Consider the following 17,244-nt stretch of genomic DNA (forward strand, 5'->3'; position numbering starts at 1 on the left):
AGTTTATTTGTAAAGTGAGTACAGGTTAAGAAAAACACATATATTTCCTTCACATTTCCTCTTACATTCCTAGGTGATAAAACATGTGCTGCAATGTGCAAGTAGGTCATTGGTGGGCATGGCAATTCACTGTATAAATTAGAGATTGCTCGACACCCTGCCTCAGGGAAGTGTTCTTTTATTTTCGATGTGGTCAGATTTATCCCTGGATCCAGGGAAATCAAAGGCCAAATGCAGCTTCAGCTCCATGAAGACAGACCAGGGAGAAATTTGGTCCGAGACATTTATTTTAAGTTCATTTTCTAAAAAAGGCACATTTGCTTTAAAAGCACTTTTTAATTCACTTTTTGGTGCTGAAGGTGAAGCTATCAGGTCAGTTTTGCTGGCCTCTGTTGATATGGTCTGGGAACAGAAGGAGAGGGAGAGAAGAAAGTTGGCAATCTCTTCTAAACTTATCGAATATTTATCTTTTACAGCATTACTTGACTAAGGAAAGTTCACAAAAGGGTCAGTATTCGTGTGAAGCTAAATCTCTTTTAGTTCCTTTATTGTACCTCCCCTCTAAGCACTAGTAATACCCATAAAAGTCCATAAAGTATCAATTTTTGTCCATTACAACCAAAGAAAAATGTATTAAACTTAATATGTTTGGCCTGGGAAATCAGCTTTCAGTCTGCAGTAGCTGAATGCCTGTCATAAGTGGAGTCCAGTGCAGCACATTTCTATTATGATCTCACAATACATCTGTTTGCTACAGTCAAGTAAAACTGAAATAGCTGAAAATGGCTGGAGAGAACTAATCACAAGAGCTTAGTTTAACTCATATTTTGCTTTTGTACGTGTAACAACTCTTGGCCAATTCGGAGGTCACCAAAGCTTTGTTTTCACACCTATACTCTGCTAACTTTTTGTTGGAATGGTTCTCTGCAGGTTGCAGTGACACTAGCAGCAGTTTGCCAGCAATTCCCTGTGGTACATTTCAACTGGTGGTAAACCTCAGATTCCATTTTTGTCCATGTAGGACAGTTTTTACTAATATCACTTTCACAACCAGCCACCCATGTTCGCAATAAACATCTAGGAATCATTTTAGTGCATCAGGCTGATGATACACTGTGATAGTCACAATCATATAATAATTTCCTCACAAGCTGGAAAAATGGAATGACTTAAAAACTGTAAAGCCGTGTGACAAACTTGGAAACCATTTTTATTTTCTTAGTATGTTGCAAAAATGCTGAGGTGCACAGGTGTTTATGAAGCTACAAGCTCTTGGTAGTATTAACATGAACAATAATACATGCCTTTTCTTCTGATTATGGAGATGTATACGTATGGAATGAAATGTGACCCTTTCCTGAACGGACAGATTTTTTTTCCTGTTTAGGTTATTCATTCAAAGACTGGTAATAAAATCAAGCTGCACATTGGGAAAGATACCTTCCCTTTACTGAGCAGAAACTAAAACACAATGTTCAAGGTAATGGATTTTAATTTAGGTTTCCTGGGGCGTATTACTATTGCTTTAGTCTAGGCCATCCTCCAACCCCCAGGAATGAACTGATTTTACTGGAGACAAACTATCATTTTAGATACTTGGATACTACAGTGATGAATGACATTAAAATTTGCCCATATGTAAAGGAAGGTTAAGGGCCAAATAGTGCTCTCAGTTACATCAGGTAAATGCAAAGTAACTCCGAGGAATGAAAAGAAGTTCCTCCGGATTGACATGGTACAATTGGAAGCAGAATTTGATCAATTTCTTTTGATATTAACAACCAGACTCACAAACCAGATAATACTTAAATAGAAAGAAATTGAAGCCTGACTGATAGCCTATTTTCACATTCTGCTGTGTGTAGTTAAGTCTAGTAACCAAGAAAGAACAGAATCGGCAGCTTGCATGGTTTCATATTTCTTGTCTTCTTTGTAACTCGTTTATATTTTGTTGTTTATATCCCTGAGACATTCCTGAAAATGAGATGATATTGCTCAGTGGGGCTTCACACCCAACAGATAAAGAAAGTTCAGCCACACTAGCAAGTTCATGTTTAGACAAGGTTCAAACAAGAGCTGTTTTCATTGAGGGAGTTTGTCAGCCCATAATTATTCAACCCACAGTACACTATGCAAGCAAGCCCAGCCTTATGTGTTTTTCTGACAACTAATTAAGGTGGAGAACTTGCTTTGCTATTATAGTTGAAGGCCAGTTTCCAGCTGTTCATGCCAAGTGGGGTATGAGCAGTGGGCTGACCCATTTCACCTACAGATGGGCAGATATTATAATAAAGCATTTTCTTAGTAACTGCCTCACACTTTAGAAATGCAATGTATCAGATTCAGCAGCAGGCAGCACCCTTCAGTTGGCCTATGGAATAATATTACAATTAAAAAAAAAAAAAGAACTCCGGCAGGTCTTCCAGGAGGATTTTGACAGCTACTCTCATTCATCTGCCTTTTCCTCCTGAAACTGGTATTAACTATGTGAGGAAAACGATAGCACAGACTTAAGCTTATTATGATACTGCTGTGACACAGAAACTTCAAAACCAAAACACTTTGGACATGCCCCCTCAAAAGGTTGTAAACAAACATCTATTTTAGGAAGGAAAAGGATACCTAAATTTAATACCGCATGAGCACATCAAATATGTCCGAATATATTTTATTCATTATGTATACCTCTCACAGACAGCTAATAACAGCAACAGAACAAACTCTAGGGTAGTAAATGGAATCTGTCTATTTGAATGAGATGTAAACCTCAGCCTTGATTATATCCATAAAGTACATATCTGCTACTTAATATCATGCATGAAGAAGTGGAAACTCCAACAGAACAGCATTCAACTGGTCTGAGGCTATGGTCGTATGGGAGGTAATTTGGCTTGTGTAACAACTCTTTGAACCTGTTATCTTCTGACTTCAGAGCTGCAATTGGCACCTTCTGAATTACCAAGACTTTTATATGCCCTGCGCTCATATCCATTCCTGTGAGCCGCATATTCAAACAGTGTTAGAAAATAATACCTGCTCTGCAGTTTTAGAAACACTTAGATTTAATTTTTTAAACCTGTAAATTATATTTCTACTGGATTATCCTCTACAGTCTATTGAAAAATTAAATATTCAAAATGCCTCACTTGGGCATACTCTATGATATAACTGCATACATTTAACATTTCTAAAGTTTGGACTAAATGGATTCAAACAAAACTAAAATGTATAAACCAGGGGTTCACTAGAGGATTTCCTAGGAGACTCAAATCAAAAAGCTCAAAGTAAATTGTCCTTCCACTTTTATCAGTTTTTAGCTAAAAAGCAGGACAGATTAATTGCTTCAGTTCTATTTTCTGCTTCATGTAGTTCTGGAACTTTGGGAAGCAAATGGTTCACAATAGATTTCTTCGGCTGCCCTTGAGCTCCTTATTACAGCAAGAATCATTAAGTAGTCAAACCTGAAAATGCACTAATGTACTAAATTCATCTAGACCAACTCTAGAGTAAAGAATTTTACTCAATAAGATGTGTGTATGTGCGTGCGCACGTGTGCACGTGTGCACATGTACATGCAGCTGGTAGAGGGTTAAGGGGTGTTGTTTGCTTTTGTTGCCTGAAAGACAGAAAAAGGCATAATACAGTGCGATTTTCTACAAAGAAAAATCCAATGTACTCACATATTAATAGCAAAGAGCATGAACAGACTATGTTTTCAGTCTGGGTGCATGCTAATCCACTTGTCTATGCTGAAAGTTTATCTGAATGCAAATCACCCTCAAAATATCTCAGTCAATTTCTTAGGTGCCTATCTCCATGGAAAGTGTTTCATGACATGTGGTACCTTTAGCAGTACATCAACTCCCTTGTGGGAAAGGAGTAAAGCTTCCATGTCCTCCCTCACAAACTAAAGCCATTCACTCCAAAACAGAAGTATAATGATGTGACCAGCTACCTGGTGGCAGCTGAGTTTTTTTCCCCTGTCTATGTCCCCAGTTTGGTGCTTGGGAAAGCTGCCTCAGTTGACCTGCTCTAGTTATACCACTGCTCCAAGCTAATCAACCCTATGGAGTTTATTTTTTCCATCATGCCACCAATGTCATGTTGCAACTTGTTTTTAGGGGAAGCTTTGTTAAATGAGAGCAGTCTGGCATTATACACCTCAGGTCTCAGTCTGAACTCCACTGTATTCCTCTGAGAATGCCATATGTGTTGTATCCAAGAGGATTCAAGTGTTGCATGAAAATCAATCATTTCCAGGAAGCAGGTTCTCTGCCTAGAACTTCAATAGGCCTGGTTCTTCACCCTGAAAGAGCACACTGTGTGTGTCTACATGTCAAATTAATGTGGCTGAATAGACACCTCTGCAGCTCACGCCTGAGTTTATTGCTCCTAGACACAGCATTTACACATGCACATTGAGCTGGGGCAGAGAAGTCCCAGCTGGCAGTGGATCCAGGGGGTCTGCCTGCTGGCCTGAAGCTGCTCCCCCTGATGTCAACGTGCTGCAGAGGGGCTGACTGGGACATGCATGAAGCTAGTGGGCAGGCAGAGCCCTGCACTATAGCACCCTTGTGCCCTAGCCAGTCCCAGTTGCTGTCTACATGTGAGCTGTGGTGGAGGAAACTGTCATAGGATAGTACTTGTGTCAGGTTGTACTAACATATGGAAGAATTAATTAGTTTACTCTGGCCTAATAGCTCCACACATGGTGACAGTGATGCTTTTCTGCAGAGCTAATTAGGCAACTGTACTAAGCATTTTGTGTAGATGCTCCCACTCTCTCTCTCAGAAACTACCTTTGGAAGAGATGATTTGTCCTGAAAAGGAGTATAAGACCATAAAGACCACAATACTTGGTCAGACCAATGGTCCATCTAGTTCAGTAAGTTGTTTCCAACAGTCACAAGTAGTGGATGGTTTAGGGGAAAAGTATATGAATGGGACACTCCTAGAGTGATTTATTTCCCGTCATGCACCCCCCTAGCATCAACCATAATTAGTTAGGGAAAAACTCCAAGCACTCCTCACAATTCAATGAATTTTTTTAAAATGACAGAGGGAATAGCTTGCAGGTTAATTTACAGACAAACAAAGAAAAAGATGGTAGAGATGAAACTAAGAGTGGTAGTTTGTTCAGCAAGATTGTACAAAGGGGAATGGAAATAAAGAGTAAGAATAGCAAAGCTTACACCGTGTTGCATTGTCCTCCAGATAGTCCTCTGGGAAGCAAGGGGAAAACAGATTCAGGGAACAGAAAAAAACAACAGGTTATACTGAACAGGTAACTACTTTGAAGAGCATTCATCTTCATGAGCATTGCCTTGTAAATGTGAATTCTTAGACAACACATTTCCAAAGTCAAAAAAGTGAACCCCACAGCATAACCTGGATACAGATGTTCAGTGACTCCATAAGTATATTTGATCAGCTTTAAGTCAAGAATATGTCAACATACTTTCTGATATTTCATTTTCACATTCCCAGGCCTTATACTTGTTTTTTTGTTATTTTTTAAAATGCCACTGGATGCAGCTAATTTAATACTACATGATTCACCCTGCACATGTCTCTGTGATAAGCTTACCATGCCAAGAATAAATGTCCTCAGATATACCATGATGCTCCACGTGGGTTGCTTCCTAAATTAGAAGCAGTGTAGGTGTTACGGCCTCGTGGGTAGGCAAATTAGTAGTGTTGAGTAACAGGGCCAGGTATCCTGCCTGCATACTAATTACCCAGCTTGCAGTGCTATGTGGATGCTACTGGCTGCTGCCTAGCCCTGTAAGTGTACCACATAGACACGGACTGGCTTCTGTTTAAATGAAAGTAGCGGATGCATCAAACAGGTTAAGTCAAAGAGAATGGGATATATTTTTCAAAGAGCTGTGCACCTAACAGCTTATATTTAGAATCATAGAAAAGTATATGACACTTAATGGAAGCCATTAGGAGCTTTATTGTTTGGAAAATGCTATCACTGAAAGGGAGCAGAGCTGTATTGACAATCTTGCCCCCAAAATGGGCACCAAGTATTTTTGAAAAGCTGGGTCACTTTATGCATTTGTACATGCTTAAGATGAAAAACATTTTGTTCTGAAAATAAACTGTTACACTGTTCCTCTAATGAAACCAGAATTGTTTGTCACTTTATTTCTTCGATTCTATGTAGCTTTACATTTGGACTTTGTTTTGATATTTTAAAGTTAAATGATTTGACAGTATGTTGAAAATGAATTCTTAAAGACAGGCTAGTAAAAGCATCACTCTACTATTGAATAGGTATGTGTAACACAAGAAAAAGCTGATGTGAAAGAGACACAGATAGTCCTAGATTTCTGTTATTTTTTATATTGTTTGGGGAAAAAAATATTTCAAAAGAAGGTTGATTTATGGTATGCTGCAATCCAAACAGTACGTCACATTGTTGTTCTGCATTCATATTAATTGAGAGACAGCATCCCACAAACTGGAAAACATCAAATCATACATTTTGGCTGCTTACAGATATTAAACCCCCCCCAAAACTGGGACTTTACTTTAAACTCAGCGTCTACAGCAAGCCCAGTGCCTGCCTAGAAGAGGCTTCATGTTAGTTGGACCTAGTTCGCTCAATGTCTATATAGATCGGATGCTTTAGTGGGGCTTTTCTGGCTGATTGAATAAGCTTTAGATCAAAAGCATCAAAAAGCCCTGCTGAAGTTCCTGATCTATACAGATGCTGTAGACTGCTGTTACTTTTGGTAAAGCGAGGCTTTTCTTGTCTTCTTTTAGCTTCTGTAAGCAATGAAAACATTTTGTTCAGGCATATGTCTTTTTTGAGATAATATTTTTTTTTAAAGGAACACTATTAAAATATTTATGGGAAACTTAAACTATCTGGTTTAAGATACAGATAATGACCCTTTTACAAATACTGCTAAAGTATTATAATTCTGGAATAAAACCCTATAGATCACTAACCTACATTAGATTCTCAAGTCCTGCTGAAGTCAGTGGCAAGCTCTCACTTCAGTGGGTGTCGGACTGGGCTCAAAAGGAGGTAACACTAGCATTACTGTTATTTCTAATTACAAAGGCAAAGAACAGTTTACAATCAAATGTCACTAGGAAGAAGAGTTTTTATTTAGATGTAACACTTTTTCAAGTGAGAATGTTAATAATAAAGTTGTTCTTTGTTAAGACATCAGATCTGGTCAAGTACCTTCTCCACTGAAAGTCAAGGAGGTTACTAGGGTAATAAAGCTCTGTCTGCACTGAAAGTGTGCCTTAGTTACAGCCATTGAGGGGAAAAAAAGCTGCTACTGCATGACTACTGTATTTACTATGTTTTTAATTACTAGAAGGTATAAATGGTTCTAGTGGTAATCCTATTATATGCTTAAGGAATGCTTCTGAAATGTTTAGTGGTCAAATACCTTACCTACTCTTAAGTACATAGCAGTAGTTTCACTACCAACTTGACTTAACTTTTCCCTCCAGTTACATCCTGTGACTTAATTCCAATTCATCCTAAGCATTCTTTGGCTTCCATGTGCCTCCAGTTACCTATAGCTCAGTTCTATATCTGTATCAGCGAAACTACACAGAATGTAAGACTAAGAGTATCAGGCTAAGAGTTAAATTCTGATCTCACTGAAGACAATTATATTTTTGCCTGTGCCTTCAATGGGATTAGAATTGTACCCTAAACCCCTAGTTGGAAGTGGTACTTTTTAAGATGTTACTTTTTAACACATAGTACTTTTTTACTTTTCATCAGACTGGAAAGATAATAACAACCTATCACAGAAACAAACACAAAACATACTTCTATTTTAGAGGAAAACAGGTTTCATTTTTATCAGAAGTGCTGAACACCAAAAAATGTTTATTTTTGTTATTACAGTGTAGGAGAAGCCCATGTCTTGACTTGAAATGTCATGTGTATTCTTTAACTTAATTAAAATGAAGCAGTAAGATCCATTATGGATATAGACCATAGGAAAGACTTGGTGGATTAGGAGAAGCCCGTGTCTTGACTTGAAATATCATGTGTATTCTTTAACTTAATTAAAATGAAGGAGTAAGATCCGTTATGGATATAGACCATAGGAAAGACTTGAGTGCTAATTTAATTAGGAGCTAGTTAAAATGATTGTATGATGTAGAAAGCTTGATCTTGACTTGAAGTAGAAGCATATTAAATTTTCTTATTAAATATTAAAACTGATCTGTGCATCAGGAACCATCTCCAACCAATTTAAGCTTATGATTCTCATTTTATGATTTTAACTGAAATGTATGAAATAAGTCACAATAGGCATGCTGTACAAGTATTCAGCAAGTGGTTTAGCAAGCTGAGGTAACACAATGCAATCAGCTTTGGTTCAGGTGCTTTATAACACTAATATTTTTATCTGTTAGTTTTACATCAAGATAAATGCTGAAGCAATATTAACAGTGCATTAATAATTATTCATCTATAAAACGTTAGGTGCATAAATAGCAGGAACACTGAAGTGTGAGATAGGAATCCACTGACTTGTTCTAACTAGAATAACCTTACATTAAGATGATTGGTTTTAAATGACTGAAGAGTAAAGCGTGATTAGTGAATAGCGAGGTTCAAGCTGATCAAAATTCTGTTTCTAAAGCTCTTGTACACAGAGATGGTGAATTTACAAATAGCTACATTAAGAAAGGAACCATAGCAGATTAATGAGAAATGTACCATCATAAATAATATGTATTTATTGAAGAACTGGCTGTTGAATTAATTTAATATTTAATCTGATTTAGACAATTTTTTCAAAGGAAGATTCTATTGAAAAGTGCTTTCTTTGATTCCTCAATCTAATTCTTGACCTGTGGGATTGATCCTGTCACCTCTCAGAGTGTTTAATATGTCAAACTGAGTCCTATTTGTACCTATTTCTTTGATGTTCTCAATGAAAAAACACATTGGCTTATTGCAGGCTTTGCAAATTCTACATTGTAACTATATCCAGTAATAATCAAAATATTAAAGATTGTTATAAGTGCATTTTCCAAACAGAAATGCTCTTCATCTCTGCTAGCACAGTGTGAAAAGACAGTAAATGTTCCATTACTTACCAATCTATCTAAACTCGTTCCTGCTGCTGTTGTTGGCCTCTCCTCTGGATTGTATGGCCTAAAGCGGGTATTGAAGTTCTCAGGAATAGAGCGGGAAGACCTTAAAGCAGGTGCTGGTTTAGGTTGGCCACATCCTTGAAAGACCTGAGAAAAATGTTTTAGATAATAATCAAACTTCACAGAAAAAGAAGACTGATTACAAGCTCATTCAAAGATTTGAAGCTTCAGTTTTCATTGATATCCTGGTAATAAATATGACTCCTGAACAGAAAGTCAACTTTTCATTATTAGGAACTATTTGAGAAATGGGTATTAATAAAGATACTTATACCTTCTGGTTATAAATTTAAACCTATTTCATTGTGGCTAAAATTAAATACAGTTTGACATTCTCTCTCCTGCATAAGAAACAATGGAAGAAAATTATTTTGTGGTTGGACTCAGGTGAAGTTAAAGTTATGTTAAGGCATGACAATTACCTGAGTTTTCAGCACATCCACCATTGCCAGAAATCTTATGAATGGTCTCCGAAGATAGCACAAAAGCTGAACCGTTTTATAAAGGGATTATCTTTTCAGGTTTTAAATTGTTTCTATAGACAAAGGTTGATGCACATTAACAGCACAATCATGAGAACTTTGTTCTACCAATTGGTGGTTCCCTAGCTTAAGACAACTCTCAGGAGTGTTGGTCTGGCATTTACATAGTCACTAATTTTTAACTTTTTTGTATAGTTTGAATGGAAAATGAAAGCACCTGGACTCCCCCCTCAAAAGCTTATAAGCAGCACGCTTTAAACTATGCATGCTGAAGGAGAGCACCAAGGATGCTACTGAATGTCAGTTGAATATCTGCATGTGAAGGAAGCTGGATTGCAAATTTGAAAGCCTCCAGTTAAACATAATGAAGGAACAGACACTAAATTTTAAAATAAGAGCTATGGAGGTTACATAACACAGCTTTGATGGCTATTTTGACATCAAAGGCAAGAATTACCCACAAAAAGAACAGACAGTGGTCCTTCTCAACTTATTAGGCCACTATGCAGTAAAACATATAGGAGTAGGCTTAACTCTTAGCATGTAAGAAATTCTATTTTTGTTTAAACAGCACATAAGCAAGATGATGTACTAAATAGAGATGAAAAGTTCTACGTGCTTTTCTGAATCAGGACCTTGGAGCTTATCTGTTGAGCTTCTTAAATTAACAAAGGACTTTATAAGCTGAAAATAAGTATAAACATATTTGTGGCATAGGATGCAATTACAAAGTTGGTATGTATGGCTTGATGCTTAAAGTATACCAAAAAAGCTGACAACATTTCAAAAATTCTTTTTTATGGGATGATTGTTATAATCCACCCAATGACATTGATAGTCCATCTTCTACTTGTGGATGCATTTTTATCTTAAGTAAATTCTCACACAGAGTAAATGATGATATCCTGATTCATGACTTTTGTTGCTTTTAGGATTGAACACAATTATTTTTTGGCCATGTTTCCTGATTTATTAATTTATAGATTATAAAAGGTGCAGAAATTCCTGAAATAAATTGACTTATGTTAAATAGTGTCTAGGCATCAATTTTGCTTTGTATTCCCTTAATTGGCTGAAAGTTAGCCACTGCATTGTCTCTGAGGTTCTTTAATTTATGCTTGAAACATTCTTGGTCTGGTTCCAGAGTGTCTGTAGGATTTTTTTGCTTAGTTCCTAACCTCCATCATTATGAGGGGAACTAGTCAATACATTCTTTCCATCGCATGAGATGGCTGCTGCATACTTAAAGAATTTTAAGTTTTTGAGCAAAAAAGAACTTTGCTTTCCTCCTGCAATATCATGTGGGACTAGATAATCTCCATGTTCTATACATAATTACTATGTTTGTTTTCATGGATACTAATGGATATTTTTGGGACAACTTTGTACCTGTGGAAGTAGGATGCAAGTGGATCCACAATTTTTTATGACTACAAATAAATTGTGAAACAAAATTAATTGTAGTTTAGTTAGACACTTACAACAATCTGCATAAATCAACATCTATAGTTAGGACATTAGATGTTCAACACAGAGAATAGCACCAGTAATTCATAATGAGTGTAATATATATGACTAAATATCTGGGGATGGGAAGTCAGGCACTGAAAATCTGGCTTTAAACCGTACAGGTATTTGATTTCAAAATATATACTTATTAGCTTTTGGAATAAGTTCTGTTCATTTGCCCTTTTTTGTATTATTCCTTTAGTATTTTTACCCAAGCTTGGGAATATAAATATTTGACTCTGAATTTGTAGTTTTGGGGAAAAAAAATAAGATAAAGTAAAAACAAAATCCAAACTACTTCTGATCCAGCTGCTGTTGCTTTCCTTATTCTACATCTTCCCCCTGAACTGCCGCCAATTCCCAGTGCCTTTGATTTGCCACCCATTCTTCTGCTGCCAAATTGTCACTGATGCCCAGCTCCTTGGGCCAAATAAAATTGCTTGGTGGGCTGTAGGTTGCTGACCTCTGCCTTAGATAACAGCATCTTCTGTGCTTGCTCCAGAAAATTTGAAGGCTAAGTAACATACATAATACTAATGTCAGAGAGGGTAAGTTATTAGCAAGAATCTTGGTTTTCTCTAATAAAAAAATTCCAGATTTTTGGATTTAGAAAAAATAAGCCTAAATCCCCATTTTTTTCATGACTAAAATGAAATGCCACTAGTGAACTATAGTGCAATTTCATTTTAATCATAAAAAATGGGGATTTGGGGGGTGTTATATCCAAAAATTTGGGATTTTTTAAAATCAGAGAACACCAGGATTCCTGTTGATATCAGTACTGAGAGAGCTGTTGAAGCTGACACTTGGAGGGAAGCTCTGGTGCAAGTTATGGTGGGTATGATAAGGAGAAGGTGTTGGAGTCTGCACCCAAGAAGCTGTAGCCTGAACCTGAATTGAGTCAGGTTCTATGGCAGAATAAAAAAACAGTGCTGATGCAGCGCTGATGCAGGTATAGAGGACATCTCTGCACACATATCTGCACGGAGGGAGTTAAAATAAGAGTGATAGAACCAGGAAGGGCCTGAGGGAAGTCTGGTTTAATTCAGCCAATACCGGATTTGAAGTTTTGATGCATCGCCCCTATCAGAAAGCTTAGATGTCCCATGGGGCTTGGCAAATGGACTGGGAAAAGATGATTGACATCTCTCTGTATGCTTTTAGTAGGACTTGTTTCGGTTACATAGAAAGTGCTCTGTCAGGAAGGTCAATGGTATTAGATAATGAAGCCACAAGCACTGATTTTGATAAAATTCAATTCCCAGCATTTTTTTTTTTATATCGAGGAAAGTAGAGTCTGAGTCAGGACACACAGACTGCTCAAGTGAAAAGGCTTTGAATCCTTTTGGGAAAGGATCTGTTAATATTGGAAGCAATTATGGATGTGAGTGTTCCTGAAGTAAGATTAATATCTTGATTGGCCATCATTCCTGTGCTTGACCGTACTGTGGGACAAGAAACCTAGAGATTTATGATTTGATATTTTGAACAGCTGGTATTAAATATAAATTTGAAAGAAATAATAAAAAATAAAATATAGTTCCTAGCTCAGAAAGAATGAAAAAGAGGTTATCTTAATGCTAACTTTCTAGTTATTGATAAGTGCACCAAAAAACTAGCACCAACAGGCCATTTACAAACAATACCTTGACAGAGAGATGCAGAGAGATGGCTCAGCTGATGGTGGTGACAGGGAGAAGGAACCGAGGTGTTCTGAGCTCCTCCACCCTCTGCATGCATTTGGCTGGATGCATGAGAGTGTGAAGGGGGCCTGTGGACAAGGTCTACAAGGGTGATTACAGAAAACTCCATCTTGAGCACCCTAGGAAGTTGTGCCCCTAGGAACAATGGCATATATATACACAGTATCGCTCAAAGAAAAATGGACCTGAATATCTATTGTACATTTGTAGGAGTAGGAAACTGAATAGGAAATTCAACACTCCATTTAGTACTTAGAGAGAAAGGAAGACAAACAGTGAGCCTTAAAAACTGAGACTTGTGATACATATTTTTCTACTGCCTTTTTGAAGATGGAGACTGCTATTATTCACAAAAGAAGTTATGCTATTACTCTCAGTGCCTTTTGCATGTACAACACTGCATAATATGTGAACTATGCCACAGAAATGATCTTTGCCCCAATACGAAGTCACAGTTTTTACAATGTAGAACTATACTTGGCAAAACAAACTCAAGGTGATAAAGCACAGTTTAATGGGAATGCCTTATAGAATAAAGATTTTGAAAAATGTTTGAAGCAAGAGATGGAAAGAGTTTGGATTAAAATAACTATGAGGATGTCAGGCAGGATGGTGTTATAAAGAGCACTTTGATAGAAAAAATATGCATTGGCATAACTGCATTAAATTTAATGGAGCCACAACAATTTTCATCAGTATATGGCCTGAACACTTTTCTTACATTTCAACCAATATAATTAGCCTTTACATTAGTGCAAATAAGGAATGGACAGGTGACCTAAACTCCTGCACAATCTTAAATCTAGGTAAAATTACCTTGAGGAAAATTAATATAAAAATACAGTGCTGTAAGTCATAGTGGTCTAGGAGTTGTTTGTCTGCTTCAATCTTAGGCTATCCAGTTGCTATAGGTAAATGCTCTATTACATGCTCCCATGCCACCTAATGGTAGGGTACTTTAATAAAGCCAACTGCAGGCAGCTACGGTCTGATAAATCATATTGGTGTAAATATATTTGGTATGTAGGTCCATAATGCAGTACGGGGTGTCAAATAACAACTAGATTTCATAATAGTGGTGACTGAATTTTAGTGGTGGGTAAAGCCTCTGTGTGGGCATGTGGGCATGTGCATATGTCATTATATGTCAGTTATAGTATTATTTACACACGAGAGAATTTTACATTTAGATGTTAGAGGGAATTTGCCTCTGGGCCTGAATCAATACATCTACAGTGAGAGTTCAGTTTAATACAAGTCCCAAAACTGTCTGGAAAAACCATGAAATATTGGAAAACCTGTGTTCTGCTTGATGTGAAGAATGGTTTACCTCCTTGGTGCCTGTTAATTCATCTGATATCTTCCATCAGATATTGGAATTCCTCCAAGAGTTACAGAATTGCTGATAAATCTAAATCTGTTCCTAGATTAGCTCTGAAATTCTATTTTATGCAGCCAAATCATATAAATCTAGATATATACTTAATTTCCACAAAATTATATGCTGGTCTGACAGCATATACAAGAAGTGATGTTCATACCATAGATAACTGATTCAAAGACTATTAACATCTGGTTTTCATGGAGATAAGGGGTTAGAAGGTGGCATATATGAAATATATACAAGTGTTTAAAAGCAAGCACATGCCCAGTATATTAGATTTGTCATATGCTGGAAAGGAAAAATTCTGTATTACAGAGAGTGCATTTCAATCCCTTAATTCCCTACGAATGGTTTTAAAGAATTCCCTTCCTATTCTCTGGAGTCTATATACTGTTATTAAAGCTGAGAATATAGTGAAAATAAAAATCCCCAGGAGGACAACATATGATTGAATCAAAATTGTATGGATTCCAAAACCTTTTTCATGGTGCACATATAGCAAATAGTTCATAGGCTATTAACTGTAGGGTCTATCATACTGGACAGCTATAATCTAATGGCTATGGATGAAGTCTGATACCATGAGAGAGCCATATCTTAGGAAGTTATTGATCTGCTGACAAATAAAACTACCTTAACAAGATGATTCTTCTGTCATCCATAAGAGAACAGTAAGGTTAATTTTCTTGTGACATATGGCTTTCCTGGCTCAGGATTTTGGGAAGTGTGGCTCAGATTTCCCCAGAAGAGATGAAATTTTGAAAGTATAAGTGAATGTAGTTCCATGATTTATCAATTATCATTGAAAATATCTTCCAATGTAAGAATAACTGTATGTAGGACTCAGAAGTGAACTGAGTTTATGCCAAGGAGCCATGATGTCACTGAATCTAGGCAGGATACACATTTTCCTGGTCAATATGAAAAAAGAAAAAGATGTAGGGAGAAAATTAAACAACAAAGAAAAGGAAACCTAAATATATTTGATAACAAGCAGTTAGTGTGATTTTCCATGAAATATCTTTTAAGAAAAAAAGTCTGGTTTAGGGAATAAGTATGCTGCAAAGGCATGCTCTAAACCTCCATGGCATATGAGAGTGTATGGTTTGATTCTTAGTGTGGCTGGTGAACTCCAAGATCAACCCCATAGGAGTAAGGCTTGATTTTACAATGGGTAGGGTAGTATCCTTAAAATTTTGATAACTTCCATGGGAGTTGAAAGTCACAGAATTTTGCAGGAAATTCAGTGCTTTGCAGGATTTGGACCCATAGAGTGCTATGTGGTGACAGAGGAGAGGGAGCGGCACAGGGCAAAACAATAACTTCATCTTCTCCCATTCCCTCTTTTCTCTTCTTATTTTTCCAATTACAGTTGCTTCTTTCTGGTAATGAAAAAAGCACTAAATCAGACAGCAATCATGTCAGTGTCTAACTAACATGAATGCACTACTCTTAAATCAATGAGAACTGCCCAGTATTTTGATTCAGAGCAGCTGGCAAGACTATTGACTTCAGATATTCTACCAAGGAGCACAGACAAAGGTAAATAAAAGCAAAAAGATCTATTGTTCACTCATGGCTCAACAGTACCTATTGTTGAATTCAAAGATAATAGTAGGTTCAGAGAAGAAGGTGGTATATTTATATATGCACTGAAAATGGAAATATGTACCTTTGACTGTTTATTATGGCACCAAATTCTAGACAAAAACTTCATCAAATTGAAGCTGTAGGACAGAATGATATTTCCCCTGAGTGGTCATTAAAGAAGGTTAAATGGAACGCTTCAGTTATTCACCTCCAACATGTTATGCATCAACATGACCTATACCAATCAGACCGTCTTTAAAGGTTAATATAGAAAGTCACAGATGTGGCACAGGCAAAAGTTACTATCTCTGTCAACTGTCTCTTACAGAGCAACCAGAGAAAGTTTGTATCAAATGCAAAGTAATTTACAACATCCCTTGTCTTCCTTAAATAATAGAATCTTTCTTGATGCCATCTGTTTTTGAAGATGGTTATAGAGTTTTTAACAGGTCAGGGGATTTGGAGCAAGCCTGCTGCTCTAATAAACAAACAAAAAATAAGACCCAGCAGCATGGTCAGTCTCTCTCAGATACTGTATAATAGAGAGAGAGAGTGAGCAATTTACCTTTGCTTTTGACATTCAGACGAGGATAGGAAGTGACTTGCACAGTACCTTTGCTGACACTTGCATACTGTTTTCTTGCATGTTCATGATGGCTTCAGAAATCTTGACATCAATAGGATCCATGACTGATTCAATGTTGAACGGTCCCTCTAATCTCTCTGCTACCAGAAGCATAGCATCTGTTAAAACATAAAGGAGCCAGTCCTTTAAAGAAGGGTACCCTCAGTTACATTATGCAACTCAGCTTGTCCTGCCAGAGATGGAAATGCTCTGGACTGGTTCAGTATTCTGCAGATCTGTGACTGATGGACACAGGAGACTTTAACATAATGCCGATGGACACAGGAGACTCCACAAATCCAAGTCCCTTAATTGTCATAACCACAAAAAATACAATAGAGATTGTAAAGTTGTTACATTAATAATAGTTGCCAAGTTAAGTAATTGTTTTTGTATGCACTATTAGGGCATCTGAAACAGAATTTTTTCTAGACTATGCTTGTATAATCTTACCCATCAGAAAAAAGCAGGTTGATAGAAATGAACCCTGGAGTATATTTCTGGAGTTTGTACAAGTTGATGAACATGTTGATATGATATATCAGGCTCTTATAATTAAAGCAGCTGTTCATTCTGACCCTAATGATCCGATTTTCTTGCAATATGAACAGGCAATGAATATTGGATTCCTGCCAGAACAAATAGGTATAAACCATGTTTTCCTCTCTATGCTTTCCACTTTACAATTTTAAAAAAACCAGTTGAAAGTTGTTTGCAGAAAGATACATTGCTTGTATCATCTGGGATTTTTATAACCTATTTTGCCTAATTATGTGGAAGCCAGTGACAGTGTAATCT

The 17,244-nt window shown here is 36.9% G+C and overlaps 1 protein-coding gene across 2 annotated transcripts in view; it reads right to left on the bottom strand.

Moving 5' to 3' along the window:
- The window catches only part of GPC6 (glypican 6), a 1,293,633-nt gene that overhangs the window by 94,392 nt on the left and 1,181,997 nt on the right, over positions 1 to 17,244 (bottom strand). For both annotated transcript variants that reach the window (XM_090023608.1, XM_090023618.1), the window contains exons 5-6: positions 16,435 to 16,565; positions 9,097 to 9,240 (exon numbers count right to left, since the gene is read on the bottom strand). In XM_090023608.1, coding sequence (XP_089879734.1) covers positions 9,097 to 9,240; positions 16,435 to 16,565 — 275 coding nt within the window. The remainder of the gene's footprint in view (positions 1 to 9,096; positions 9,241 to 16,434; positions 16,566 to 17,244) is intronic.

The sequence above is a fragment of the Crocodylus siamensis genome, chromosome 1, assembly GCF_052110815.1.
Source record: "Crocodylus siamensis isolate JL-2025a chromosome 1, ASM5211081v1, whole genome shotgun sequence".
In the NCBI taxonomy this organism is placed as follows: domain Eukaryota; kingdom Metazoa; phylum Chordata; order Crocodylia; family Crocodylidae; genus Crocodylus; species Crocodylus siamensis.